This window comes from Vulpes vulpes, chromosome 16, assembly GCF_048418805.1.
Source record: "Vulpes vulpes isolate BD-2025 chromosome 16, VulVul3, whole genome shotgun sequence".
NCBI lineage: Eukaryota > Metazoa > Chordata > Mammalia > Carnivora > Canidae > Vulpes > Vulpes vulpes.
Genome location: NC_132795.1, coordinates 50,983,295 through 51,008,986, shown reverse-complemented (window position 1 = coordinate 51,008,986; position 25,692 = coordinate 50,983,295). Strand labels below are relative to the sequence as shown.

The 25,692-nt window shown below is 52.0% G+C and overlaps 1 protein-coding gene across 13 annotated transcripts; it reads left to right on the top strand.

Annotated features, from left to right (window-relative positions):
• The first annotated feature begins 406 nt into the window (after positions 1-406).
• On the top strand, positions 407-25,599 carry FAM118A (family with sequence similarity 118 member A). 13 transcript variants are annotated; one of them, XM_072742568.1, is made up of 9 exons: positions 422-514; positions 10,173-10,228; positions 11,020-11,272; positions 14,487-14,708; positions 16,854-16,982; positions 18,295-18,580; positions 20,385-20,417; positions 21,281-21,364; positions 24,406-25,599. In XM_072742568.1, the coding sequence occupies exons 2-9, from the start codon at positions 10,182-10,184 to the stop codon at positions 24,423-24,425; spliced, it is 1,074 nt and encodes a 357-aa protein (XP_072598669.1). In that variant the 5' UTR covers positions 422-514; positions 10,173-10,181; the 3' UTR covers positions 24,426-25,599. The 13 variants fall into 13 exon arrangements, with proteins under 13 accessions (XP_072598675.1, XP_072598669.1, XP_072598667.1 ...); XM_072742566.1 differs by having other exon boundaries at positions 430-514; positions 11,017-11,272; XM_072742569.1 differs by lacking the exon at positions 422-514 and adding an exon at positions 6,964-7,512.
• Positions 25,600-25,692: the final 93 nt, after the last annotated feature.

Below are 25,692 nucleotides of genomic sequence, written 5' to 3'. Positions count from 1 at the left end.
GTCGGGGTGCGGAGGGCGGTACCGGGGGTCCGGGGGTCATGGCGCGGAGGGGAGGCCTGACCGCGGGAGGCGCGCGCACACGCACAGGCACCCGCAGCGTCGGGCATTTCCGGGCGCACGGAGTCGCTCCCCGGGTCCCCGCAGAGTGCGCCTGCGCCCATTTTCCCGACGGGAGCAGCGAGGACGCGCAGACCCGCGGGTTCGAAGGCGCGAGCGCTCGGCGCGTCCCCCACCGCGTCTGCGCCGGAGAGCCGGGGGCGGGCCCACGGGGCGGGGCTTGTGCGTCCGCGGGGCCGTTGGGCTCGGGGCGGGGAAGGCTTGGCGGCGGCGCGGCGGCCGCTCACCGGGAGGCGGCGGCTCCCGCCCCGGGTCCCCGCCCCCGCCCCGCCCCCGGGCTGCGCGCGCAGCCCTCGCCGCCGCCGGCCCCGCCCAGCCGGGGAGCGCGCGGCCGCCCGGAGCCCGGGATCGCGGTGCACCGCTGAGCGGGAGGCGGCGGCGGGAGCCGGGCCCGCAGGTGAGGCGCCCGCGGTGAGGGGCCCGGGGGGCGGGGGGCGGGGGCGGGCCCAGAGCCCCCGCGGGCCCCGAGACCCCTCCACGCCGTTACGGGCCGCCCGCCCCGAGGCCCTTGGCAGCCCCTGGCCTCCCCGACCCCCGCCGCTCCCAGGACCGCGGGGCCGCAGAGCCTCAGGATTCCCGGACGCCGGGACCCCCCGAGGGCCCCCGAGGCCGCCCGGGGCCCCCTGAGCCCGCCCGGGTCATCGCCCGGCGCGCAGGCCCTCGGCGCCCTCCCGCGACCCGGGCCCGCACCTCCTCTGTCACCTGTCACCTGCTCCGCGTCCGGTGCCCCCCCCATGCTACGGTGGAGTCGGGCGGCTGCTGGGGCGGCTGACGACCCCTTGCAGCCCCGCCGGGCCTGTGACCTCGGCGCCCACGTTTCCATTTGTGTTCACTGCTGCCTGAGGCCCGAGCAGCCACAGTGATTAACTTTTAATGCTGTTGCCGAGACTCCTGTGGCCCCGAAGAGTCTAGAGAAGCCATCTGAGGTCGCGGAGGGAGGGGCAGCCGCGCAGGTGGGGAGTTGGAGCAGATGGGGCTCCGAGGTTGTCTCCTTGGCTTAATTTTTTCATTTGTGGAATTAACATATATATATATATTATTATTATTATTTTTTTTTTTTGAATGCCCAGTAGTTTCCAGGAATTGGTGCCGGAACCAGAGATGCCGGAGTCCTTGCTCTCAGGGCCGCATGTGGGCAGGGTCACCTGGGGGAGGACCGTGAAGCAAGCAGGTGGTTCCTTGGGGTGATGATCACCGCATAGGCCTTGAGCCCAGCTGGGGTGGGAGCCTGATTCTCAGGAAGTGGTGTTGGGGAGAGCTCCCTCAAGAGGGGAGGGAGGCCCACGGTAACAGGTGTGCTGATCTTGAAGGTTGAGGTTGAGAAGTTTGCCCCAGTCCTGGGAAGGGGACTGTGTGTGAAAACGCAGAGCGGTGTTGCCACCAAGCACAGCGGATTTTGGAAGCAGGGGTGGCTGGAGCCGAGAGCCATCCCAGGGGACGGCTGCAGATGTACTGCTGCCTTAACAGAAAGGTCATCAGGGTGGGACTCATAAGTGGGGTGAATCCAGCTTTGTTCCCTGAGACTCATGCCCTTGCTCCTTTCTTGAACTGCGGCTGCTCCTATCGTCGGAGGAGACAGTGACGGGGCTCAGGGCTGAAGGAAGGCAGGAGTTGGTCAGTGGGGAGGACTGAGGGAGATTCCAGGGAGACCAGAATGGGGAAATCGGGAAGTTTGGCAGAGTGCAGGGTTTGGGACTCAGAGTGGTAAAGAAGAGGGTGGGCAGGGGGGATCAGGATGCAGGCACGGAGTCGGGGCCTGCTGAGGGGTTTAGGGGAGTGGAATGGTTTTTGTGTTTATAGCAATCACTGGCTGTTGCAGCAGGAGGAAGCGAGGTGAGGGATCGAGGGGTCCCGGACCAGGGTGGGGGCAGTGGAGACCTTGGCTGGGCCTCTCAAGGCTAGACCCCAGAGACTGCCGTTCAGCTCTTTCCTGTCTGAGCCTACACTTTCCTGCCTGGAAATGGACTTTGGAACTTAGTAGTCCCAGTAGGAGAGGTTTTGTCCTTTTCCTCAAAAGGTGGGTGGTCTCTGGGGCTTCGGGGTCACTGCATTGGGGTGGGAGCCCAGCACCACACAGGAGATGCACACATGGCATGGGGTGGGAGAGGAGGCAGTGTGAAGAAGCAGGTTCTTGGAGATGGAATAGGATACAGGGTTTGGAGTTTGGACTTTGGACTTAGGAGCCCTGAAGAGATGGGAAGTCCGTGAACGAGAGGCAAGTTCGGATGGGTCCTGTTCTCTGGAGACTGTGTGGGACTGGAGGCAGGGTGGCTCTCAGGAGGACACAGGCGGTGGCCTGGAATTTCACGTGGTGGTGAAAATGTTCGGCATCCGTGCTCTGCAAGGCACTAGCCCCGTGCACCTATCAGGCACTTAAAATAAGGCTGGTGGGACTGAAGAACTGGATTTGTAGATTTATTTAATTTTAACTAATTAAATCCAGGAAGGGCAGCCAGTCACATGCAGGGTGTAGTGGGAAGCATACTGTTCTAGTCTGTGTTCTTTTAAGTGTTACCTTTAATGTTTCCAGCAACCCTAGGAGACATGACATAGGATTCCTTTTTTACAGATAAAGGAAATAGAGACCCAGAGTAAGTAACCTATCCCCATGTTAAGTAGTACAACCAGAGTGGGGTGTGGAACTCCTCGGGCTGGGCTCTTTCCACAGACCCTGTTTCCTCCCTGCCAGGAGCCTGGAGCCTCTCCTTGCCCGGAGACAGAAGTCCTTTTGAGGCGGCCCTGGTTTCTGCCCAGTGCTCCGGGTCTGGTCTGCCCAGGCCGAAGTCTGTGTGAACTGTGGGGTGGTGAGCCAGCCTAGACCAAACAGAAAACTGTTGGGAGCTGCTGCTTTTGCCTGCAGCTTCTTCCTGCTGCCTCTTAGACCTTCATCACGGCGGCCGTTGCTCTTAGCATTTCTGGAAAGTGAGCTAAGAAAGCAGGTGAAACTGCAGGTCAGCTAGACACTGTGGCTTGTTACCTGTGAGGAGTTGGTGGTACAAAAGGTGTCTTAGATGCAGTAAGTACTTGAGATGAAGCTTTGCTCCCATGGGGGAGCAGGTAATGCCCCAGGATGCAAGGTCAGGGGCCATGAGGCAGGAGCAATTTTCTAGCTTGCCCCTTAGTCCTCGGTGGGGGGCTGGAGAGGGGGAGAGGAGCTAAGTCACTACCTCCCAGAGTCTTCATTTTCACTTCTCTAAAATTAGGGCATCTGGCATCCCATAACCTTTTGGATCCCCCCAGCTCTAGAATTCTGTAGTGTCACATCTCATTAGAGGTTTACTTTCTAGAACATCTCTTATTTTTCTGGGGATGGCTCAACGCCGGTGGTTCAGCCTGCCTTTGGCCTTTGTGGGTGTGTATCTTACCGTTATTAGCTTATCATTAAGTAACGTGTCTATTTGAGTTAATTTGACGCGTCTCGTCTGATGGACAAACTAAAACAGCAAACACTTCAGAGGTTGCCAGGGTTCACGATAAAACGTCGGGTATGTTTGCCATCCTGAGCTGGGCCCAAGTCAGGAGAAAATGCACAGGACTGTATTCACCATGGTGACCGGTCTCTGGGAAAGGTTTACTGTTGCCTCGCCCGATGAGGGGCCATAGTAGTGAGCACTTTGCCGGGTTACTGATGGGATGAAGTGAGATGATGCACGTGAAGTACTTTCCCCTGAATCTAGTAAGGGTACAGAAAATGTCACTAACGAATGTTGCCATTTGAACCAAACTGTGACGTTCACGTTTTTTATGAGTGGTGGGTTTTCTTGTCTTCCTTTGGGGTATATGCCCAGGCAACGCTAGAGGCATTATAACTGTTAAAAATGCAAACGAATGCATTATAACTGCTAACAAGATGCATTTTTTTCTGTTGTTAATTTATTTTGACCACATTTAAAAAAAGATTGGTTTAGTGTCAGGTGTTCAAATCAAGGTTCTGTGTTTTCTGTAAAATGAAGAAAAAACATTCATCGTAAAGACCCCTTGTTAGTAATGGCTGGGAGGAAGTTTGACCAGAACTGTGGCTAAGTGAGTGTGTGGTTGTGCTTGCTGCCTTGGAAACCAGAGCCTTGAGCTGGGAGCCCCCTGATGCTGAGGGCAGCCAGCTGCTGCCGCGGTGGTTTATGGTGATCAACGCTTTACAGCCGATCAAGAACCTTTTTGGTCTTTGACTCAACTGAAGTTTGTGCAACAGTGAGCGGTGTGGGAGGTGGAATTCCCAGCTGACACGTTTGGAAACACAGGTTCACAGAGAGATGGCCCCTGCTCCTGAAGTGGTGGCATTTTCTTAAGTCCAGATCTTGTGTTTTCTCTGTAGCGGCTCCAGGGCTGCCCCCATATTGGGGTTGCTGTGGTCTCAGGGCTAAGTCTCTTGTAGTTCTGGAAGCTTGCTGTCCATTCGCACCTTGTTTCCACGTCAGGCGAACTTAGTCATGCTAATCAAACTCACCAGAAGCACATTTATCACTCCCAGATGATTCATTTGTGGTTAGAAGTATGGCCGTCAGATGTACTTGAAAACTTTTGTTACCCAGTGATTTCTGCTTTTGCGTCCACCACCCCCACGTCTGCATGCGGAGCCAGGTTGCTGTGAAAAAGGCAGTTTGTGGGAATGACATCAGAGTAAAAGGAGAGGACAGTATTAAATACCAGTGTTTGCGTCAAGAGCTTTGGTAGCTGCTCTAGTGTGCCCATAGGTGGAGACGCACTGGGAAGCGCTTGCTTTATGGCTTCCAGGCTTGCCTTGAGTGTAGCCAGAGTACAATGGCTAGGTTTTGGCCTCCTCTTAGGATTTTCCAGTCCTTAGGAACCACACTGATGCTGTGGATTACACTTAATACTAATACAGTTGACCCTTGAACAACACAGGTTTGAACTGTGTGGGTCCACTTACACGCAGTTTGTTTTCAGTAAATACATTGGAAATTCCTTTTGAGATTTGTGACAGTTTGAAAAAAACAGACAAGCTGCAAAGCCTTGAACTAAAAAAATTCAGAGAGAGATATGTCATGAATGCATAAAATAGTTGTAGATACTAGTCTATTTTGTCATTTACCACCATAAAGGATGCACAAATCTATTATAAAAGAAGTCAAAATTCATCAAAACTTACAGACTTATGACTTCATTCTTGGTCAAGAGAATGTAAATAGAGATGCAGTATTAACTGTAACTGCATCGAATGCACTGCAGGGATACTGTACTGTCCTTATTAGGTGGCTGCTTCCTATTGCTCTTGTGGCGAGTTCAAGAACTGCCCGTATCTGCCTGAAATGATGTGTGCACTAATCTCCCCGTGAACGGTTCATCTCTCTGCAAACTTTGTGGCTCTTTCTATTATTATAGTTTTGGGGAGTCAAAAGTTAGACGCAGCTTTTCAAGCATGCAGGGTGCCTCTAACCCGTCCCTCCTCCCCATTGTTCAAGGGTCAACTCCATTTCCGAGTCTCTGTCTTTGCGAGCAGCACATTTATACATGATTTCTCAGCCTGGGTTACTTTGTAACAGCGGCAGGGCCTGACTGTGGCTAGTACCTAATACCCACGCCTTGCCCTGCTGCCAGTCATGTATTTCCACATGTTCAGGGAGCACCTCATTCCATGACTGTGGGTTGGCTACAGGTGAGGGGAGAAGCCAGCTTTAGGAAACCTTGACAGATACTTGCATCTTCCCTTCCCCTGCTGTGTGAGAGGAATATATTTTGAGTGTACATCCCTCTTCACTGAGAGCTCTCATCTCTCTGCTCTTATGCTGCGCCAAACGCATATCATTCATTTATAGAGAGAAGTGAAGAGGTTTTCCTAAGGATACTTTTGAGGACCCCACAGATTCTCATTTGTGGTTTGTGCTTGTAAAAGGAAAGTGTAGTTTATAATAGAAAATAATTTGTTTCAATAAGTTTTTTGTTATGCTAATTTCATAAAGACTATTCTTGACATTTTATCCCTCCCCCTCAAAACTACGATTGGAACACTCCTTGATCCATTCTTTTTTCCTTCTCTTGACCCTTTTGCCTTTTCCATCCCTGCGCCCTTCCTAGCAGTGGAGAACAGTGAGGTAATTCCAACAAAGGTCGGTTCTGCAGATTGGCGTCCGAGCCTGCTCCAGCAGGTCTTCAGCTGGCCTCACTGCAATCTCTCGTGATCTGGCTGTTTGGCTGGCACCAAATAGCTCCAGGTAGCCTTTGATGTGTTGGGTGGACGGGTGCTGGATAGTTGGATGGTGTGCCTCAGCCTCCCAGGAGGCTAGACTGTGCATTGCAGGCCCGAGTTCCAAGAGGGCTGGCTCCAGAGTCAAAGCTCTTAAGAAATGCTTGCTTGCCTGCCCTCCCATCTCCTGTTGGCTGGAGAAGTCACACAATGAGGTCCAGAGTTAGAAGTGTGGGGCCTCTACGTAGTCATGGTCAGGAAGGATGATGGCAGGGGAAGGTCATGAACCATCTGGCACAGTGGGGTTAGGGAGTTGGGAGGGGACTTTGTCTTGCTAGTTGTAAATAACAAGGGCCATGTTCTTAGTTGATTCTCTTGCATTGGACCCAATGTGGTGAACATTTATTTTGTGCTGGATGCTGGCAGTCTCTGGCTACTCTGAAGCTAGTTCATAAAATACTCATGATCTCAGATTTTAAGCAGAAGACACCCTGTGAAGACTTTTATTCCTGGCTTTAGATGAAAAGGACAGGAACTGCTTCTACAGATCTGTATTGGGCCAGAGTTTGCTTTTAGGAAATGCTGATAGGTCCTTGAAAAAAAAAAAAAGGTTGCTATGATGACTTGGCTTTGGGCCTACACACTGTGGTGACGGCATGGTCACCAAGGAAACCAAAAGATGCAGCTTCTCAAAGGTCTCGGAAGGCTTTTGTTGCTGCTGTCTGGAATCCGATTGGTTTAGAAGAGTGGTGTTGAGCATGGGAGCAGACCAGCTGGGGCTTGCCATCCTGCCGGAACTTCTAGGATCTGGCACTAGTTGCTTTGGAAATCTCCTACTTGGCCCTTGGTGTGAGAAGAAGGAGATTTGGGGGTACTCTCCAGATTCTGGTGAGATTTGGCTCTGATGAGTACTCTGCTGAAAGAACAGGAAGTGAGGTCGTATCTCCAGCCTGCAGCGTTAGAATGAGCCGTCGATGTCTAAATATGGGCAGCTGTGCAGCTCATCACAGTGCTTGTGTGGAGTCTTCATATAATTGGGGACTTCCCTGTTGGCTACTTTGCTTCTTAAAGATGCACAGAGGTGTGGAAGTCTAGAGGCACATCTATCTGCCTGTTGAAGCTGGAGCCTGGGATTCGGTTGAGGCGCTGAGGGGCCAGCTCCTGACTTTGATCAGGCTCAGACAGAGAAGGAGGTTTGAGCATCTGGACCAGCAGCAGAATGCTTTGGAGGGCGAGCTGGGAATCTGTTGTGTGTAAGTGTTCAGTATTTACAGGGATGAATTCCTTTGGAAAACTTTGAAATCATGTAATTTGGGAGTTAAATCTTGTCCACCGAAGTTTGAATTGTCCATACTGTTTTGCAGATGTGTAAATGCAGTGTTTGGGTTTCCAGTTTGTGCGGGTACAAGCAGTTGCACAAGAATTGAAAGAACTACAGGTAGATTTGTAAAAGTCTTTACCATGGAAAGAGATTGGGGCATTTCTTAAGTCTTTGGTTGACCAGTGACTGCTTAAAGATTACTCTTAAGATGTTATGTAGAGGAGGCTAAGATAAGAGGCTTCTTCCCAGGAGTAACTGTGTCAAAGGGATGTGCGTTATTTTGGGAGGCAGGGGCGGGAGGCCATTGGATTAGTCAACTGATAAGCATCTCCTACTAACTTGTCCAATAGGATTGAGTAGGAATGAGTCTCAAGTTCCATCCTGAAGTGGGAGGTTAGGAAAGCTGCCTCATTGGCAGGTCAGAGCCTGAGCTGTTTGACTCAGCAAATTGAGCTTCCAGAGCTCCTTTCATATGAGAGATTCTCAAGCTTTCAAAACTTGGGTCAGTTAGCCACATTTCATATTTTATAGATGTTAAAACAGGATTGGTGAACAGTTAGGTCAGCCATTGAAATCTCAGGGCTGGGATCCAGGGTGTCCAAATAGAGTGGAAAGCCCCAGTATGTTACTTTCCTTAGAAAATATCTAGTAGGTTAAAAAAAAGATTTGACTTTGATGGCTCTGATAGTAACTTTTTTTTTTTAAAGATTTTATTTATTTATTCATGATAGACACAGAGAGAGAGGCAGAGACACAGGCAGAAGGAGAGAAGCAGGCTCCATACAGGGAGCCTGATGTGGGACTCGATCCCAGGACCCCAGGGACTCGATCCCGGGACCCCAGGATCACACCCTGGGCTGAAGGCAGGCGCTAAACCGCTGAGCCACCCCAGGGATCCCCTGATAGTAACTTTGTAGTGGAAGGAAGATGGAGTGAAGGCGGAGAACCAGCCCTGACTTTGCCAGCCTCTCCCTGGACAGATGACAGGCATCTGTGAGCAGCATTTTTCTTGCCTGTGTACTACGATTTCTTAACATTTGGGGAAAGGTCACAGACACCATTGGGAGTTTAAAGGAATCTGAACCCTTTCCCCGGGGTGGGGTGGGGCGAGGCGGGGTAGGGTAGGGCGGGGTGGGAGGAGGCATCCAGGCGCCTACATTGTGTGTGCATTGTCAGGGGATACTCTGAGGATCCCATTTAGCTCTAAAATCTAATGATCCTTACAGGGAGATTAAGCCTGTTTACTTACCCTGGGAAATTATTTTTGGTGACCTGGTTCTAATTGAGATTAAAAAAGACAAGACTACACATGTAAAAAGGCGGATTTCCGTCAGGGCTGGTTAGGATCTGGTGAAGCAGGCACTCACATATTCTGCTGACTCGCTTTTCTGAGAGGTAGTTTGCCAGTATGTTTTCAAGTATTTCACAGTGTTTATATTCCTTAACTCAGCAATTCCACTTCTCAAAAAATCTCTCCTAAATAATTCCAAAATAGATAAAAAATCTTTGCGCACAAAGATGGTCGTCAGGAAGATGCTTTGATTATAATGCATGGAAAACAGTAGGTTATGGCTTTTGAACTCCAACGAGAGGAAAATGTAAAACATCTAGAAGGCAATATACACCTGTTCGCAGCAGTTCGTGCTGAGGTAGTGGTTTATGGGCTTTTTAAACTTTATTTTTATGTTTCCTTGTTTACAGTAAATATTCTGGAATTGGGGTAAAGTGATTCTGCAAAATTTGTAGAACATGGAGGTAGTTCGGCAATAGAGACCTAGCTGGTTTAAGATTCTTGTTTTATGTAAAGCTAAGAATTGACCTTTTATTTAGATAATTTTTTTGGACTGGCTTTCAGCACGGCCGAGGGGGCTGGAGCCTGGGAAGACTTGCTGAGGGGGCTGGGCTCCCTTGCACTAGGGCACTGCCCCCTGCAGAGCATGTCTGTGCCTCCCCCCTAAGAAACTGCTTCCTGGCTCTGCTCTGTTGGGCCACTTGCCCTTCTTCCTTCTGTGATAAGTCATTTGTGTCCATGTCAACTGGAAGCAGAGTCATAAAGGGGGCGGCAAGGGGACACCCACCCCTGAGCCCACTGCACCGTCTAGGTGGGTGTGTGTGAACTTTCGTTCCTTTTCTGTCTGGCGTGGAGCTACGGGGAATCTGAATAGGAGGCTTTGCCTGGCCTGGGTGGTGGGAACCGTGGTTTAGGAAACATTAGGGAAGTATGTGTTTTGTCTATGACATTTTTTAGGCATTCTAATTTAAATAAGGATCCAGGGGATCCCTGGGTGGCGCAGCGGTTTAGCGCCTGCCTTTGGCCCAGGGCGCGATCCTGGAGACCTGGGATCGAGTCCCACGTCGGGCTCCCAGTGCATGGAGCCTGCTTCTCCCTCTGCCTCTCTCTCTCTCTCTCTCTCTCTCTCTCCTCTCTCTCTCTCTCTCTGTGTGTGTGACTATCATAAATAAATAAAAATTAAAAAAAATAAATAAGGATCCAGGACCTTTGATTTTAATTCCAGCTTGAACTCTCTTCCATGTACTAATAAAAGAACTTCTATCTGGGAAACGGAAGTCACTTCTAATGTTTCTCTTTAGGATTTACAGATGGATCCAGTGGAAAAGACAACAAACAGAAGTGAACAAAAGTCAAGGTAAATAAAGTCAGCCACATCTTCACGCAGGTAGATAGCCTCTGTCACACGTCTCCTGAGGTGTCATTTATATTTAACCTGCCACCTGCAGAAGCAAATGTGGAAGCGGAACCTTGTGTCAGGAGGGAACGTTGCGGGGGCTGTGCGGCCAGCCTTCACTGCGATGTAAGAAACGTTCCAGAAGGCAGTTTCCTCTTTGCATAAGGAAATGACTGTAACCTGGTCTCCAAACCAAGCAACGAGTGATCCCAGGGTCACCTCGGGGACTGGGGTGCCATGCTTCACTGGAGAGCACTCTTTGACCCCCAGTGAAGCACGAGTCGTGCTTGTTCAAAGTGATGCTAGATGAGGAAGTGTTAGCTTGGGAGGGGCTGCGGTGCGTAAGAGGCAGAAAACCAGCTCTGGCTGGGAAGTTTCTTACCTGGCACTGCAAGCAGGGATCGTTTTTGTCATCGTGGTTAGTATTTACAGGCTCTTGGCAGCTTCAAAGGAATTAAAACTGCTAGCTTTTTGTTCACATATATATCACTTAAATGTGTGCTTCACACCATGGGGGACTCAAGATGAATAAGACACAACTGTCCCCGGGTCCCAGGAATGAGGATAGGACGTGTAAAATAAATACACAAAAAAGAATAACGTGCAGGCTCTGTCTTCTGGTGGTGTGAGTGGGGGCAGGGGGCCTATGGTCCGTCTGACCTCACAATTCGTAGATATTCCTAGACACCATTTTCCTCCGTGGGTGCAGTACTTTCCACATTGACTTCTGTTCTTTCTGTTGTTTTAAGTAGAAAGTTTCTGAAAAGCCTCATCCGGAAGCAGCCCCAGGAGCTGCTGCTGGTCATTGGGACAGGCGTCAGTGCCGCGGTGGCGCCGGGAATCCCAGCCCTCTGCTCATGGAGGAGCTGCATTGAGGCAGTCATCGAGGCTGCTGAGCAGCTGGAGGTGCTTCACCCGGGGGACGTCGCGGAGTTCCGCAGGAAAGTGACGAAGGACCGGGACCTGCTGGTGGTCGCCCATGATCTGATCCGGAAGATGTCACCTGTAAGTCTTTTTCAGACAGGCACTTTGGGTTTCCCTGGGGTAGCATGGTTCTCTGAACCTGTGGCCGGGTTGGGACCACGTGCTCCCGACCTGGGACCCTAACGTGGACACTTCTTTAAGCCTATGTCATGTTTAGTTCTCGGCAGAGTGAGGCTGCTGGGCCAGAAGCTTCTGGTTCACTAGCATAGCACCTCTCGCAGCAGTGGTGATGCCAGGCGCACGGTGGGGCTCCTCAAGGAGTGTGTGCTAGCTCGGGCCTGAATCCACGTGCGGCGTCTGGGACGGGCTCTGGGATGTCGTCATGCCGCACTAGGGACAAGCCTTAGGATTTCGTACTCCGCGGAGTGGTAGCCTTGAGGTGTATTTTGGTTTAAGTGGGCCAGCCGTGTATCTTCAGATGACAAGTGGTTCCTGCCAACTTTTGAAGATAGGAAAAGGTAGGGCGGCTTCCTCGGCAGGTGGAAGTGGTCTAGTAGAGAGGAAGGGTGGAACAGGGGGCCATTGCTGAGGGATGCCCTCGAATCAGGCGCTGGCGCAGGTGTGGGGTCTGCTGTCAGCCGCTGCTTGGCCGGGTCAGCCGTGTGGACTGGTATAGACGCTGGAAGCTACATAATGTGGTAGAGGCTCGCGGCAGGTTTCTTCTCGCTACTCGAGTATCTATTAAAGCACAGCCATCCTCTGAGGGTTGGGGTGGGGGAAAGCATTGGAGGTGTTGCACAGAAAGCATGAAAAGGTGTCTTTGGGGTCCCTGGGGAGACTGGAAGTGTTTAGCTGCTGTAGACACCCCAGCTTGGCTTGCAGATGATCACGTTTTTATTTCTCACATAAAAATCTGGGCCGGCAGCCCGGTAGAGCAGGTGGCGTGCCAGTGTTGGGGGCCCACGCCCTGTCCTGCTGCTCTGCCGTCTTCACCATCCAGCTGGGGGGAAATGAGGTGAGCTCCTGCCTCCTCCCCTCAAGGGCCTGACAGGGAGCCACATCTCCCACTGCCAGGTTACACATGGCCCTGCCCGGCTTTCCAGAGCCTGAGAAGGGTTTTCAGTGGGGCAGCTATCCCACAGGGGGGTGTTCTATTAATACTGGGCCACTTGGATCTGGGCCAGGGCTGGCCAGTTGCAGTCCTGGCCAAACCTGGCCCGCCGCCCGTTTTGTAAATGAAGTTACTGGTCCACAGCCACACGGATCGTTTGCATATCGTGTGTGGGGCAGTTGAGTAGTTGTGGCAGAGACTGTGAGGCCCACGTTCTAAAACAGTAGCTCTCTGGTCCTTTATGGACAGGGTTGTTGAGCCCTGTCCTAGGAGGAGGGGGCTGCGTCCGTGGACAGAGAGGTGTAGGAGTGCTGGGCAGCGCCAGGGGCACCGTCAGGTGAGGTCGTTCGTGTGGAGAGAGGCCAGCGAGGTGGACGCTCATTTAACCCACTTAGAGCGCCCACCTTCGTGGAGACTTACTCTTCACGTGTGTATTTTGTAAAACTTCATAAGGACTTAAAGTGAGACCAATCGGAACGACTGTGTCCCCCCCACCATGCTGAGCAGCTGAGAACGGGTGTGGGAATGTGGTGGGGGGAGGAGGGGTCGTATCCAAGTTGCCAGGAAATCCAGCAAAGCACAGGAAGGGGTCAGCAAGGTTGGAAGCTTATTCAAGGAGGTAGTTGCAGTGATAAAAATTCTAAAAATAGCGAGTGTAAGCTGCTGAGTGGGAGGAGTTAGGTCGGCAGGGGGGCAGACTCGGGGTACCTGGTAACCCAGCTGGTGGTGTGCTGCCTTGGGAGTCGGGGCTGCAGGGTCAGACAGTGGGAGCCTGGGCCAGAAGTTCTGGAAGGGTCCTGCTCCTAATAGTGTCAGGTTTGGGATGTGATGGTAGGCTGGTTGGCAGAGATGGGATAAGGCCAGTGGAGGAAAGGCCGCGATGCAAAACGGGTCATCTCAGTGGATGAATAAATCAGCAGACACTGTGACCTGACGGTGAGCCATTTCCCCATCTCCCCAGGCCCAGCGAGTGTGAGGGCCTCAGGGCCAGCGAGGGCCAGCTTTTCAGTGGCAGAAGGAGGATGATGTGGGGGTTTACTGACAATGGACCCACTGGGAACAGAGGAAGGGTTTCCGGGATTGGGGAGATAACAACTGTCAGAAAAGTGCTGGCTGGGAGCCACAAGTGCTCACAGGAGGGTCTTGTGGCCTGTGACATCCACAGAGCCAGATGGTACAGTGGGTGTGTGTGGGGGTGACTTCTGATGGACGGTCCCGAGGGCAGGCTGAGGGATTTGGTGGTGATGCAAAAGTCCTGGCCCTGCTGACCCTGCAGCTGGTGCTCATGGAATGCCTGGGGGAGGTTCGGTTTTACTGGCATGCACGACACCTCCTGCCCCCAGGTACTAGCCACCGCCCCAGGCCTCTGCTCCCCTTCATAGCTTCAGAGTTGTTCAGAAGCACTCTGCGTATTTGCTGCTGCCAGTTGCTTACGTCTCCTCCTGAGCCCATCCCAGCCAGGCTTGGCCCCACCGCTCCACTGAAGCAGCTCTCGTGCAGGCCACGAGTGACCTCTGAGACCGCGGCTGCTCCATCCAGGGGCCAGCTCTCGCTCTCCAGCCATCGAATCCCTCCGCACTCGCTGTCAACCCCACTGCCTTGCACCTAACTGCAGATGCCATTAAGATACACTGTTTCCTCTACCAGCAAGAAAGACAAACCAGTACCCCTGCAGCACTCTCGGGGGGAATCTGAAGTCTTTCCTACGCTCTGAGGTCATCAGAGCCTCACGTGATCTGGTTCTGGGTCACCTCACCTGCTGACCTTAGCCATGCTCTCGCCCTGCGACAGGGGCCCCTTGCACACCCTTGGATCTACCCGTGCTGTTGCTACCTCAGTGCCTTTGCACCTGCTCCTTCCTCTGCCTGGGACACGCTCTCCAGAGGCCCCTCATTTCCTCAGCTCTGCTCAAACGCCCCTTCGCAGAGGCCCTCCCTTCCACCTGTCGTCCCTCTGCCCCCAGCAGCACCTGGCCCCCTTTCTCTTCTTACTTTCCCATAACATTTGCCACTATTGACAATCACTTACGTATTTGTGCAGGAACTGTCTCCCTCTAGGGTTTCAGTAAACTCGTATGAGTCAGGGGTTTCCTTCTTTTAACGCTGGTGCCCAGAGTATCACTGCTTAGCTGCTCAGGGGTTGATGAGAGACGATGTTTGTAACTCCTGTTCCACCTCTTCCTAGCGTACAGGCGACACCAAGCCCAACTTCTTCCAGGACTGCCTGATGGAGATTTTCGACAACCTGGAGCAGCACATCCAGAACCCGCTGGTGCTGCAGTCCATCCTCAGCCTGATGGAGAGGGGCACCATGGTGCTGACCACCAACTATGACAACCTGCTGGAGATCTTTGGGCAGCAGCAGAGCAAGCCCATGGAGTCTCTGGACCTGAAGGACAAGACGAAGGTGCGGCCCGCGGGTTCCAGGGCGGGAGGCAGCCACGGAGGAGGCGGTGCGAGCCGGCTGGGGATCTGCACTGCCTCGGAGGCGGCCCAGGCTTCCCACGGGGTGATGCCCTTCCCGTCTTGCTGCCTGCTCTGGTTTTGTTGTGTGTTCTGTCCTGCACGTCCGTAAGGGCTTCTTGTGTGGATTCATCACAGTCCTCGTGGGAAGTAGGGGCCGTAAGAGTCACGAGCAAGGTCGCCCCCGGTCCTGGCGCCGTGGTTCGGGTGGTCCTGTCCCTTCGTTAACAAACTGGGAGTATGCCATATGGAACGTTTTTATCTTGGTTTTTTTCCCTTAATATTATACTTTGAGTATTTTGCTGTCCTTAAGCTGTGTTTCAAAGCGTGCTTTTAAATAGCAGTTTAATCATTGAAACATAACCGTTAATCTTTCTTTATTATCGTTAGCATATTTCCACAATTGTAAGTAATGCTGCAGTAAAATCCTTATGTTTCCATGTCTGTTCTTTAGGGTAGATTCCTAGAAGAGTTGTGGGGTCAGAGGGCAGGAGTATTTTAGATGATAGGAATCACCAGCTGGCTGTCCAGAAAAAGAGTGAGTTCATCCTCCCACCAGCTATGTGGGAGGGTATCCACCTCCCACGTCTTGTGAACACACCGTGTTACCAGAAAACAAAACACATTTCCCCTGCTGAAGTGAAAATAGGTGAAAATTTAACATTTTGGTTTTGCCTTGCTAAGGTGGATCATGGTTTCGTGTTATTGACTATTGCTTTTGTGACATGTTTATATCTGTTGCATATTTGCTTAAAGATTTTATGTCATTACCGATACTGCCTCCACCCCATGTGTCTGCACCCTGAGGGTGGTCTCGGCCAGGCCTGCCCTCCACGCAGGAACCTAAGGCCTAGAGATTATGCCCCCTTGAGGCCCAGAGTGAGTATGCAGCTGCAGCCAGTTCAGACCCGGAGCTGCTTTCCTGCAGAGCTTGGCACAAGTCTGGTGGGCGGCACGTGTGTCCAAGGGACAGCCCGCTAGGACTGTGCTGGTGCTGTCACGGGTCCCACCCTCTCCTGAGCTGTTAGTGACACTAGTCCCCTCTGTGAGGCTTGCTTGCTGTTGTAAAGAGCATCTCTGGAAATTGCTGAGGGCTTGAGGCTGAAGTGCCCACTGGCTCATCTGTCTGGGTTGCACCAGTAGAGCCGTTGGGGTTTGTCCAGTTTTCTGGCACCGTGGGGACCACCTGCCGCCGTGAAGGTGCCCCTGGCATGAGGATAAAATTCGGTGTGTGTGATGTGCCTCTTTTTTTTTTTTTTAAAGATTTTATTTATTTATTTACTTATGAGAGACAGAGAGAGGCAGAGACACAGGCAGAGGGAGAAGCTGGCTCCATGCAGGGAGCCCGACGTGGGACTTGATTCCAGGTCTCCAGGATCAGGCCCTGGGCTGAAGGTGGCGCTAAACTGTCGAGTCACCTGGGCTGCCCTGATGTGACTCTTTTTAAAGACCTCTATTCTAGATCTTGAAATGAAATCAATATAGAGCTATTTGCTAATTTATTTTTTTCATATGTTTTTTTCTGGGTGTAAACACAACTGCATTTTAATATACACAGCGGTAATTAAAATGCAATGTGTCACTTAGAAGTCCCCTTAGTCCCCTAAAGTCACCAGCCTTGACCGTGTGTTTTGGTCTTGGGTGCTGGAGGTGGCTTCTTCGCAGCTGTCTGTGGCTGTCCTGCAGTCCTCTTTTTTTTTTTTTTTTTTTTAAAGACTTTATTTATTTATTTACTCATGAGAGACACAGAGAGAGAGGCAGAGACACAGGCAGAAGGAGAAGCAGGCTCCATGCAGGGAGCCCGACGTGGGACTCATTCCCGGGTCTCCAGGATCACACCCTGGGCTGAAGGCAGCGCTAAACCGCTGAGCCACCTGGGCTGCCCCCTGCAGTCCTCTTTGATGTGACAGGAGTCACCAGCGCCAACAGCTGATCACTCTTAGGCTTTGTGTAGCACTATGACGTGAAGTATCTCTGTCATTCTTTCCAAAGAGGTTTGAAAAAAACCACAAATCCAATTTAGGTATTTTCCTCTTCTGTTTTGAATAATACCCGGTTTTCCCCTTTGTCTTGGCTTGATTTCTGACAGGTCCTTCAGTGGGCAAGAGGGCACATCAAGTATGGAGTTCTTCATATTCATGGCTTGTACACGGATCCCTGTGGGATGGTCCTGGATCCATCGGGATATAAAGATGTTACACAAGACCCAGAAGTCATGGTACGGCCCCCCTTCCTTAGGCTTTGGTGGTGTCCCCTGGGACTTGGTGGCAGTGCAGGTAGCTCCCGGCCTCCAGGCATGCCTGCCCTGTGGGGCACACAGCTGGCCCTGTTCTCAGCTGGATCTCCAGGGGCTGGCGCCTCGCACGGATGCCCAGTGCTCACGCGGTGAGTCCTGAGTGCTCCACGGTGCCCGTGAGCCTCCAGCGTGGCCCATGGACCCGGCACCATCTGTGCGGACTCTCGGGCCACCCCACCCCCCCACCCCACTACCCTCGTGTGTTTTCCTTCAGGCACCTCCTTTCCTTTCTCCACTTGGCAGTCTTTCTCTCTCGCTTTCGAAACCTCATTTTACAACCTCATTCTCTGTGAAGCTGTTTTGATATCCTGGACAAAATGAAGTGTGGAAAAGCTGCTTTTCAGCTTTCTATGAAGTTTTTGATTAGTGCATTTAGAAACCACTGTACCTTCACTGAGTCCCTGCTGATCTTGGGGTCAGGCACTCCTGTCCTTGGGCTGACCCGGCTTGTGGCCCATGGCACAGGCGTGGCCTGATGGGTGACTGGACTGGTGCCCCTCTGGGGGTCAGGGATGCTCGTGGGAGGCTGTGAGAATGGCTGGGTGGACCCTGGCCCTCTCACTAGGGTGTCAGATGTCTGAAGTGCTGACTCTCTGCTGCGTGCCTGAGTGACCCCCTGAATCTTTGCCGGCCCCTTTTGCCTGTTCCCTTGGATCACTGTCATGGGTCCCCTCCTTCCTCAGCTCTTTTGCCTTCATTCCCAAAACCCCTGTTCTCCTGACAGCAGTCTCTGGTTCCCATCTGTGATCCATGCAGACACATGAATTCCCAAGTGTTGGATGTGCACAGTTCTGAACAGAAACAAATGGAATGTCTTTATTTCATGTTTTAAGAATTTAAAATTGTACATAATCCCCGAAGATTTGAGTTGCTAGGCTGCACCACAGGATGGCTGGGTGGGTGGGTGGGTGGGCATTAGGCTTTCCTTACTTTGAGGCACAATGACACTGGACATTGATGGGGGCTGTACCCATTACCCTGGCTTGGAGAGGAAGGGGCTCCCACGAGTGCTGAGCAGGGACGTCCGGTCAGCTTGGGCCTCTGTTTGCTGAGTGCTGCGCTGGGTTGACTTGCAGAGTGTGTGCTGCCTCTTGCTCTGTCCCTGGTGTAGCTGGTGGGAGGGGCCCATTGCCGAGCAGCGTTCTGAAGGCGTAGACATGCAGCCGGCACTCGGGCCTAGGGTTGTACCACTTTTCAGGTGAGCATCCATGGCTCTTCGTTGGCTTTTCCACAGGAAGTCCTCCAGAACCTGTACCGCACCAAGTCCTTCCTGTTTGTGGGCTGCGGGGAGACCCTCCGGGACCAGATCTTCCAGGCTCTCTTCCTGTACTCAGTGCCGAACAAGGTGGAGCTGGAGCACTACATGCTTGTGCTCAAGGAGAATGAAGACCATTTCTTTAAGCATCAAGCGGACATGCTTTTGCATGGGATTAAAGTCGTGTCCTACGGGGACTGTTTTGACTACTTTCCTGGCTACGTGCAGGACCTTGCCACTCAGATCTGCAGGCAGCGCAGTCCAGGTAGGGGATTTCTTTCTTGCTTTTTCCAGGCATGACATTAATGGAGTTCTTTTCAGTTTTTCCTTTTTTTTGCGATACAATTTACACACAGAAAATAAAATGGGGATGGAGTTTTCATACCACTAAGCTCCCCAGCCCTCCAGTTACCTTTAAAAAGATGCGTGTGTAAAATCGAAGGTCAAGGTAGTCAGTGTGATGGTGATCTCCGCACAGGACTTGAGCATTTAAAGCTGTTTGATGGCAGTCAGTGTTTGCCACGCTTCCGGTATCCTTAGCCAGGAGACGGCACACCCCGCCAGCTCCATAGTGGAGACGCCAAAACCCTGGGAAGCGCAGAGCCTCAGTTACCCTGTCTCCTCACTGCATTTTACAAGTTAAAACTGCAGAGGCACAGAATGATCTCATGAAGACTTTTACACTTTTTTGCAAATACCATCTTTATCCCATTGCAGTGCGTGCAACATGTAAGTCTCCTTGGCCCAGCTGCTGGGGACCTGTCAGGAATGACCTCGATAATGGAGCCGGTCTTAAATTGGTCATCCCGACATAAGGTGGTTAATGGCTTTGAGTTTGGGGTCCTAAAACATGGATGATGGCAAACTTGGAAAGGTCTGGACTGGCTGGATTTAACTACAGCGAGAACGTAGCCCCGCTCCCCACCCCCTGGGCAGGGGAATTGGGGGCCAGGGTCACAGGTGACCGGAGGCACACGTGGTCCAGCAGCTCTGTCTCTCCCCGCTAGTCCTAGTGAGAATTGCGAGTGATTAGCAGGTGGACCAGTTTAAGTTGCATGTCCGTGAAGGAAAGTAGAGTTAGGGCGTTAGCCCATTTCCTCGGCGGAGGAGAAGCAGGGACAGATGCTCACTCGTAAAACTCTGCGTTTTACGTTATTGACCTTCATTTTCAGTGACAGTATCCATGGCCAGAAACTAGATGATTTGACAGATGCAGGACCAACTCAAAGAGATGAATCACTTGTCCAGGTAGCTCTCAGAGAGTTTGGAGTTGGGACTGGAATCCAGTGTGTCCCAAAGTGGACCACGGGCCCAGCTCTGGAGAGGACCAGAGGTTACCCTACGTGACCCACAGCCTCTCCTGCCTCTGCATGCATGGCTCCCCGGAGGACCAGGGCCTCACAGACACCCACATGAGCTCGGGCCTCGGAGGGTGCCTCTGGGTGCCTTCCTAACCCGGCGGAGGCCCCATTCCCGAGCCCAGACAGCTGAGAGGATTTGACAAGCTTTTGGGGCCAAAAGATCTTTTGGACTTATAATTGGTGATCGGGTCCTTCAAGGATGTTGTACTTAGGTTTTTGTTTTGTTTTTTAAGATTTTATTTATTCATGAGAGAGACACAGGCAGAGGGAGAAGCAGGATCCATGCAGGGAGCCCGATGCGGGACTCGATCCTGGGTCTCCAGGATCACACCCTGAGCCGAAGGCAGGTGCTGAACTGCTGAGCCACCCAGGGGTCCCTGTATGTAGGTTTTTGAAGTACCTCTCTTGACCGGAGAGGGTGGTGTCCCAGCAATGATGGTCATGATAGTGATGGTGGGTCCCAGACCCTTTCTCCCTGTGGGCCAGGCCAGCCCATGCCACCCCTCCCTCGGTCCTCACAGTGACACTGGGTGGAGGAGAGGAGGGCCGCCTGCTGGCCGGGGTCCCCCGGCTCCCCAGAGCTGGTATTGAGGTTCCCAGTTGCTGTGGCGCTGCCTGAGTAGGCCTGTCCGCTGTCCCCGCCACTGGCCCGAGGAGGACGAGCACGTGAAGTCTGGGTTCTGCTGACTGTTTTCCTTTCTTCTCCAGATGCTGACCGAGTGGACAGCACCACACTGTTGGGTAAAGCAGATCTTGATTTTTACCAGCCTGTTTTTTGCCTACACGTTCCATTATCTTCCTGCCATCGTAGAATCATGAAAGTTTCTCGCAGTAAATACCTAGCCTGTATTCAGACAGCCCCGCCAGAGATGTTGGCCGGCTGTGCCTCTACGGTCCCCGTGACAGTAGAGAGATTAAACTCGCGTCCCTTTGGCAGGGGCAGCGTAAACTGGGGTCACTTGCTGGCACCTGACGATACTGTCCCGCAAGCGAGAGATGCAGGGCAATTGGAATGAGAGTCCTATTTTACCATGGGGTCTAAGGCGTAGTAGCGTTGTCCCAGCCCCTTCTGAGATGTTTATTGCAAAAGTTCTGACCTTTTCACATCAAGTTTTTCTGTGCGCTGCTTGCTGGAAAGGAGAAGGTCCTTGCTGCTAGGCTCAACTCTGGCTGTTGACAAATTCGCAAGATAGGACCGAGCTCAGGAGCGGCCAGCGTCTTCCCAGCGGACTTGGTGGCAGGCTGTGCGCTTCGGTCAGGCGGTGGGGGAGAGGGGCCTCTGTGCACCGGCCCCGCGCCCTCGGCGGGTCTGGTGCGGGTGCCCTGCGCGTGGTGGATGGGCTTCAGCGTAGAGACCCCTGAAAGCGTCGTGCTCTGCGTTCCATTTCTGCCTCCTTTCCCTGCAGAAGGACACCTTTATTAGAGTCACTTTGTCACTTAGATGTGACTCCTGGGTCCATCCTTCTCTTTTGGACAAAGCATCATCTGTGGCACCTGGCAGGGCTTGTTGGCCAGTGCTTCAGTGCAGTCAGATTTATAAACTGGTCCTTGAAGGGTGGATTCTAGAAGAGATCAGCTGGTAAGTAAAGGTTTTCACCTTTCAGGGAATGCTTGTCAGGACTGCGCCAAGAGGAAGCTGGAAGAGAACGGAATGGAAGTCTCAAAACGGCCCAGGCAATCCGACGCCGGTATGGTGCTTTCCCTGTGGTGGGGCCTGCTGTGGGTTGGCTGCGGGCACGGTGCTCTCCTCACCTGTGCTTGGTCGGGAGGGCCTGGAGGGGGTGACGGGGGTGGCGCCCGGCATCAGCCTGAAGCCCGTCTGGATGTCTGGGGAGGCGTGTGATGCAACAAGTACACACACACAAGGTGCACAGTCTTGGGTCAGCCCTCAAATTTCACAGAGCGCATCTGCCACCGGATTGTGTCCAGTTCACCAAGCAGTGTTGTTGGGAGCCTGTCCCCCACCCCTGGCACCTGGGGTTGACCACTGTCCTGACTATAGGCCCCCTCCATCTCCAGAAAAACCACTTCAAATCCTGTTTCTTGTTCCCCCTGTCACCGACTGAGATTTACTAAACGGATTATGTAAGTGGGTCCGGTCCATGGCCTCGGGACAGGGGCTCTGGTGCTGCTCACGGCCTGCCCATCCTCCCGGGGGTCCTCTATGTGGGGGTCCCCTCTGCGGGGATCCAGAGCACCTCCTCTCTGCTGCCCACGTCATGAGTGGGACTCCCGCATCCGCACTGGGCCCTGCCTGTCAAGCCCCCGCAGCCACCTCACCCCCCGCGCCGTGTCTCCTCTGCGGGCTGCGCTGGGTGTGGTCATGGCCCGAGCCCACGCGAGCCCTCTGGTTGGCCCATAGGTTGGGTCTCAAAGTTGGAAAACAAAAGCACTTTTGTTAAAAGAAGGCAAATATTTTTTTTCTTGGTTCTCTGTCTTGTGTGCAGCGTTAATGGGATTGGTGCCAATTGCAGGACGTTCTCAGTATCAAGGGAAAATGCGTTTTTTTGCTTGTTGCATATTGGAGTTACTGCTGTTGTTTTTTTAGTTTTTGAGGAGTTTCTAGATTTCTTTTTGTCTTGTTCAAAAAAATCACATTTTGCGGTGTTTCTAATGTCTCGTTCTGTCCGTCATACTGCCTACCCCCTTCCTGAGACCCTGGCCTGCTGCTGCTCCGCCCCGGGCTGTGTGCAGAGTCGTGCGCATCTGCCCCCCCCACCCCGCTCCTGGCCTCCTAGGCTGCTGCCTGGGTCTCCCCTCCTGTCCCTGGCCAACCGGCCATGACCCCTCGGGCTGTCCCACTCCGCGTGGGGGGGGGCAGCTCCCCGAGGCCCAGGCATCTGGGCCCCTCATGGTCCTTACCCTCCAAGTGTGGCTGGTGCGTGGGCTTCTGCTGCTTCCTTTTCCTAGGGACTCCACTGTCTTACAGGTCGGGTCGGGTTTTCTGTTGAAGAGGGTTTGTTGCCAACCCAGGTCTCCATGACCTGTGGGTAACCTGTTGCTTTCCTATCTGGAAGCTTTTTCCTCATGTTCAGAAATTTCATGAAGGTGTGTTTAGGTGGAAATCTTTTCTATGTCCCTGCTGAATTCTTTCCCTGCGTCTCCAGTCCTGGGATAACTCTGGTTTCCTTGATACTTTCTTTCGACTCTGTTCCTTGTTCCTTGACTTCATGGTCCTGGTTGGACCTCATGGATTGATTTACGGTTGATTGATTTCTGGTTTATTCTCTTGTCTTCCTGTCGTTTTTCAGTCTTTATTTTTTCAAAAACTTTCTGGGCGGTTCTCAAAATTATGTTCTAGCCTCTGGTTAAATTTTTGAGAGTTTTAATGTTAATTTCTGGGAGCTCTTGTTTTCTGATTTATTCTCTTTCATAGAATCTTTTTTTTTCTCCCATGACAGTGATATGTTTTCAAATCTCTAGAGATTCCCAGGTTATCTGACTCTATTCCATTCCTAAAAACATTGGGATTGAGGATTTTCAGATAACAGTATTAATTTTTTACTACTTTAACTAAGAAAACTTAAGTAAAATGCTCTTAAACACTTCTCTAAGAACCCACTGAGATTCTCAGACTACAAAGCATATTGAGTGTCAGGTACTTGTTACTCAACATTTAAATTAATCCTCAGTGGGTATGTATGAGGAGTGCTGCGATGCTGCATTTTCCTTCTACATCACAAGGAACATGTGCTGTTGAAATAGTCTGTTATTGATAGAAAGATCCCTAATGAAGCAAACAACAAAAGCAGTTTTTAAAAGCGGCTGCGCAGTGTCGTGCCCGAGCAGGACTGGTGGCAGGAGACGGAGGCTGTGGTGGCTGGAGGTGTGTCTGTGAGCCTTCCTGAAGGACACTGAGCCACCACTGCAGCAGGTCCTCAGCACACAGACCTGTAAGGGGAGAATGCCACTTCAGCATTTGGAATACAATTCTTTGAAGTCTTTCGGCAAATATTTAGACTGAATTCAGCCAGTAGGGACATCTGTAACCAAATAAAAATGAAAGAAATGAAATGAGCACTTTGACTCGTTTCTTCCAGGACAGGTAGTTTTTTCCACTAGGCTCTTTCCTGCCTCTTGTTTTTGTCCTGTCTGGGCTCCTTGGTCACTTGTGATAATCAGGAAGGCAGACCTGGAGATGCTCCGCCCGTAGTGGTGCTGCTCTTCGTGCGGCTCCCCCTCCAGGGCTGCCTCCGGGTGGTGTGGCCCATGTGGGGCGGCCCACATGGGGCAGAGGGCTCACTGGCTGGGGCTTTGGGGGAGAGCGGCAGTTGAGCCAGTGGGGCCCCCAGGGTTCCCCTGGATGCCAGCACCCCTGCTCTGGGCAGTCGTGTCTCCCTAGAGGAAGCTCTCTGGGTTTGTGTTCCACGCTCTGGCTGTCCCTGTGGGCTGGCTGTCACCTGCACAGCCATCCCGCTGTGGACACTCCTCTGCTCTCCAGCGGGCTATCATCTGAAGGTTGAAATTGTCTCTGTCTGGTGACAGCCACCTACTCCCAGTCCTCTCAGAAGGAAAAGGGCACCCACATCTACGGGTGCAGATTCCCTGCTGTTGTGTACAGGTCACAAAGCCATTTCTCAACAAGGGCTACTGTTAACATTATGGAGTCACTTTGAAAGTGTGTAGCATGGAAAATAAACTCAACAGTGTCTGAAATGGAGATCCTCTTGCAAATACTCCTTTAAGCTGAGTTTAACATTTCTGTATTCCTTTCATTTTGTTGAAACAGATGATGCTGGAGGGTCTTGAAATGTTTAGGACCAATAAAACCTGCAATGTGAAAACCAGCCTTCTGTAACCACAGTGCCATAACCCGAACGCTGAGGAATGTTCAAGAATTCCACGTGGGATCTCTCACTTTGAAACCATCCCATACCCTGGAAGAGCCATGTGGCTGTGTGGCCTTGGAGGCTGGGTGCAAGTTCCACTGTGTGGTTTGACTGTTCGGGAGGGGAAGCACGAACGTCAGGGTTCCCGTGAGGCCCGGCGGACACCTACCTCAGGGACCACTAGCAGCGGGGAGGGAGATCCTGGGCCTCCTGGCTCCTGCTCGACACACTCCCTTTGTCAATGAAAAGGGGAGGGTGAGGACTGTCTAAGCAACAGTAGTTGCCAAAGAGGAAAAAAAAAACTAGACACTTAAAATTTTCTAATTTTTATGTGGAAACCTCTGTTACTGTAGAAAAAAAACTTAAAAGTTTTTGTTGCATTGTTAAATAGTAAAGTGTGTGCAGGTGCTCCTTTGAGGCACGACATCTGCTGCTGAGAATGGTATGTTTTGAAAAAGGAAGAGCAGCTCATGGGCTTCTTTGGAATTACTTAATTTTAGTGACTTCGGCTCCAGAGCTGCCCCAGAGCACAGCAGGCCTGACGGCAGTGGAGGAACCCCAGAGGGCAGCTCGGTGCTGGGCGAGTCCGCACGCTGGCTCACAGCTGCCAAGCTACATGTGGAGCACAAGACCAAGTTTGCAAATTTTAGTTACAAATTTCAAGCTTTCCGAGTTTTTATTCCATGGGGTAAGGGCCAACCTTTCTGTTCTTGTCTCTTAAAAGTCTCTTCCTGTGGCCCACTTGGGGTTCGCATGCAGCGAGGCTGGCAGAGCTTGTAGAGGGCCTGTGGCAGTGTGAGCCGTCAGGGTCAGCCGGGGCTGAAAGCGCTGGACTGGGGGCAGTGCTCTCGGACCCTGCTTGCTCTCCTTGCAGGGGCTGCTATTTTTGACGTGATGTTTCTTGCCAAATCTCATGACACTCCCCATTGATGGCGCTGGAACTCTCCCAGGTATAAAGTTAAGAACAGGAAACACAAAGTTGGTCAGGATGTGTTGTGTTCGAGAGAGAAGCCAGAGACCCACTTAAGACTTTCTTTTTGAAGCATGAAAAATCTTTTATGTTACTCTGGTCATCAATAAAATGTTAACTTCAACTTTGTGTGCTCAACTTCAGTTATGACAAAGCTTGGTGTGATGTAGTTAATGAGAATGTTTGCCCTGAGCTCTCAGTTGTGAGGTCAAATGAC

Coding starts and splice junctions, on each gene's coding strand:
- FAM118A (XM_072742574.1), top strand. CDS start 10,182: ATGGATCCAGTGGAAAAGACAACAAACAGAAGTGAACAAAAGTCAAG. Junction 14,709..16,853: donor ACCTGAAGGACAAGACGAAG/GTGCGGCCCGCG, acceptor GATTTCTGACAG/GTCCTTCAGTGGGCAAGAGG. Junction 18,581..20,384: donor CTGCAGGCAGCGCAGTCCAG/GTAGGGGATTTC, acceptor TTTCTTCTCCAG/ATGCTGACCGAGTGGACAGC.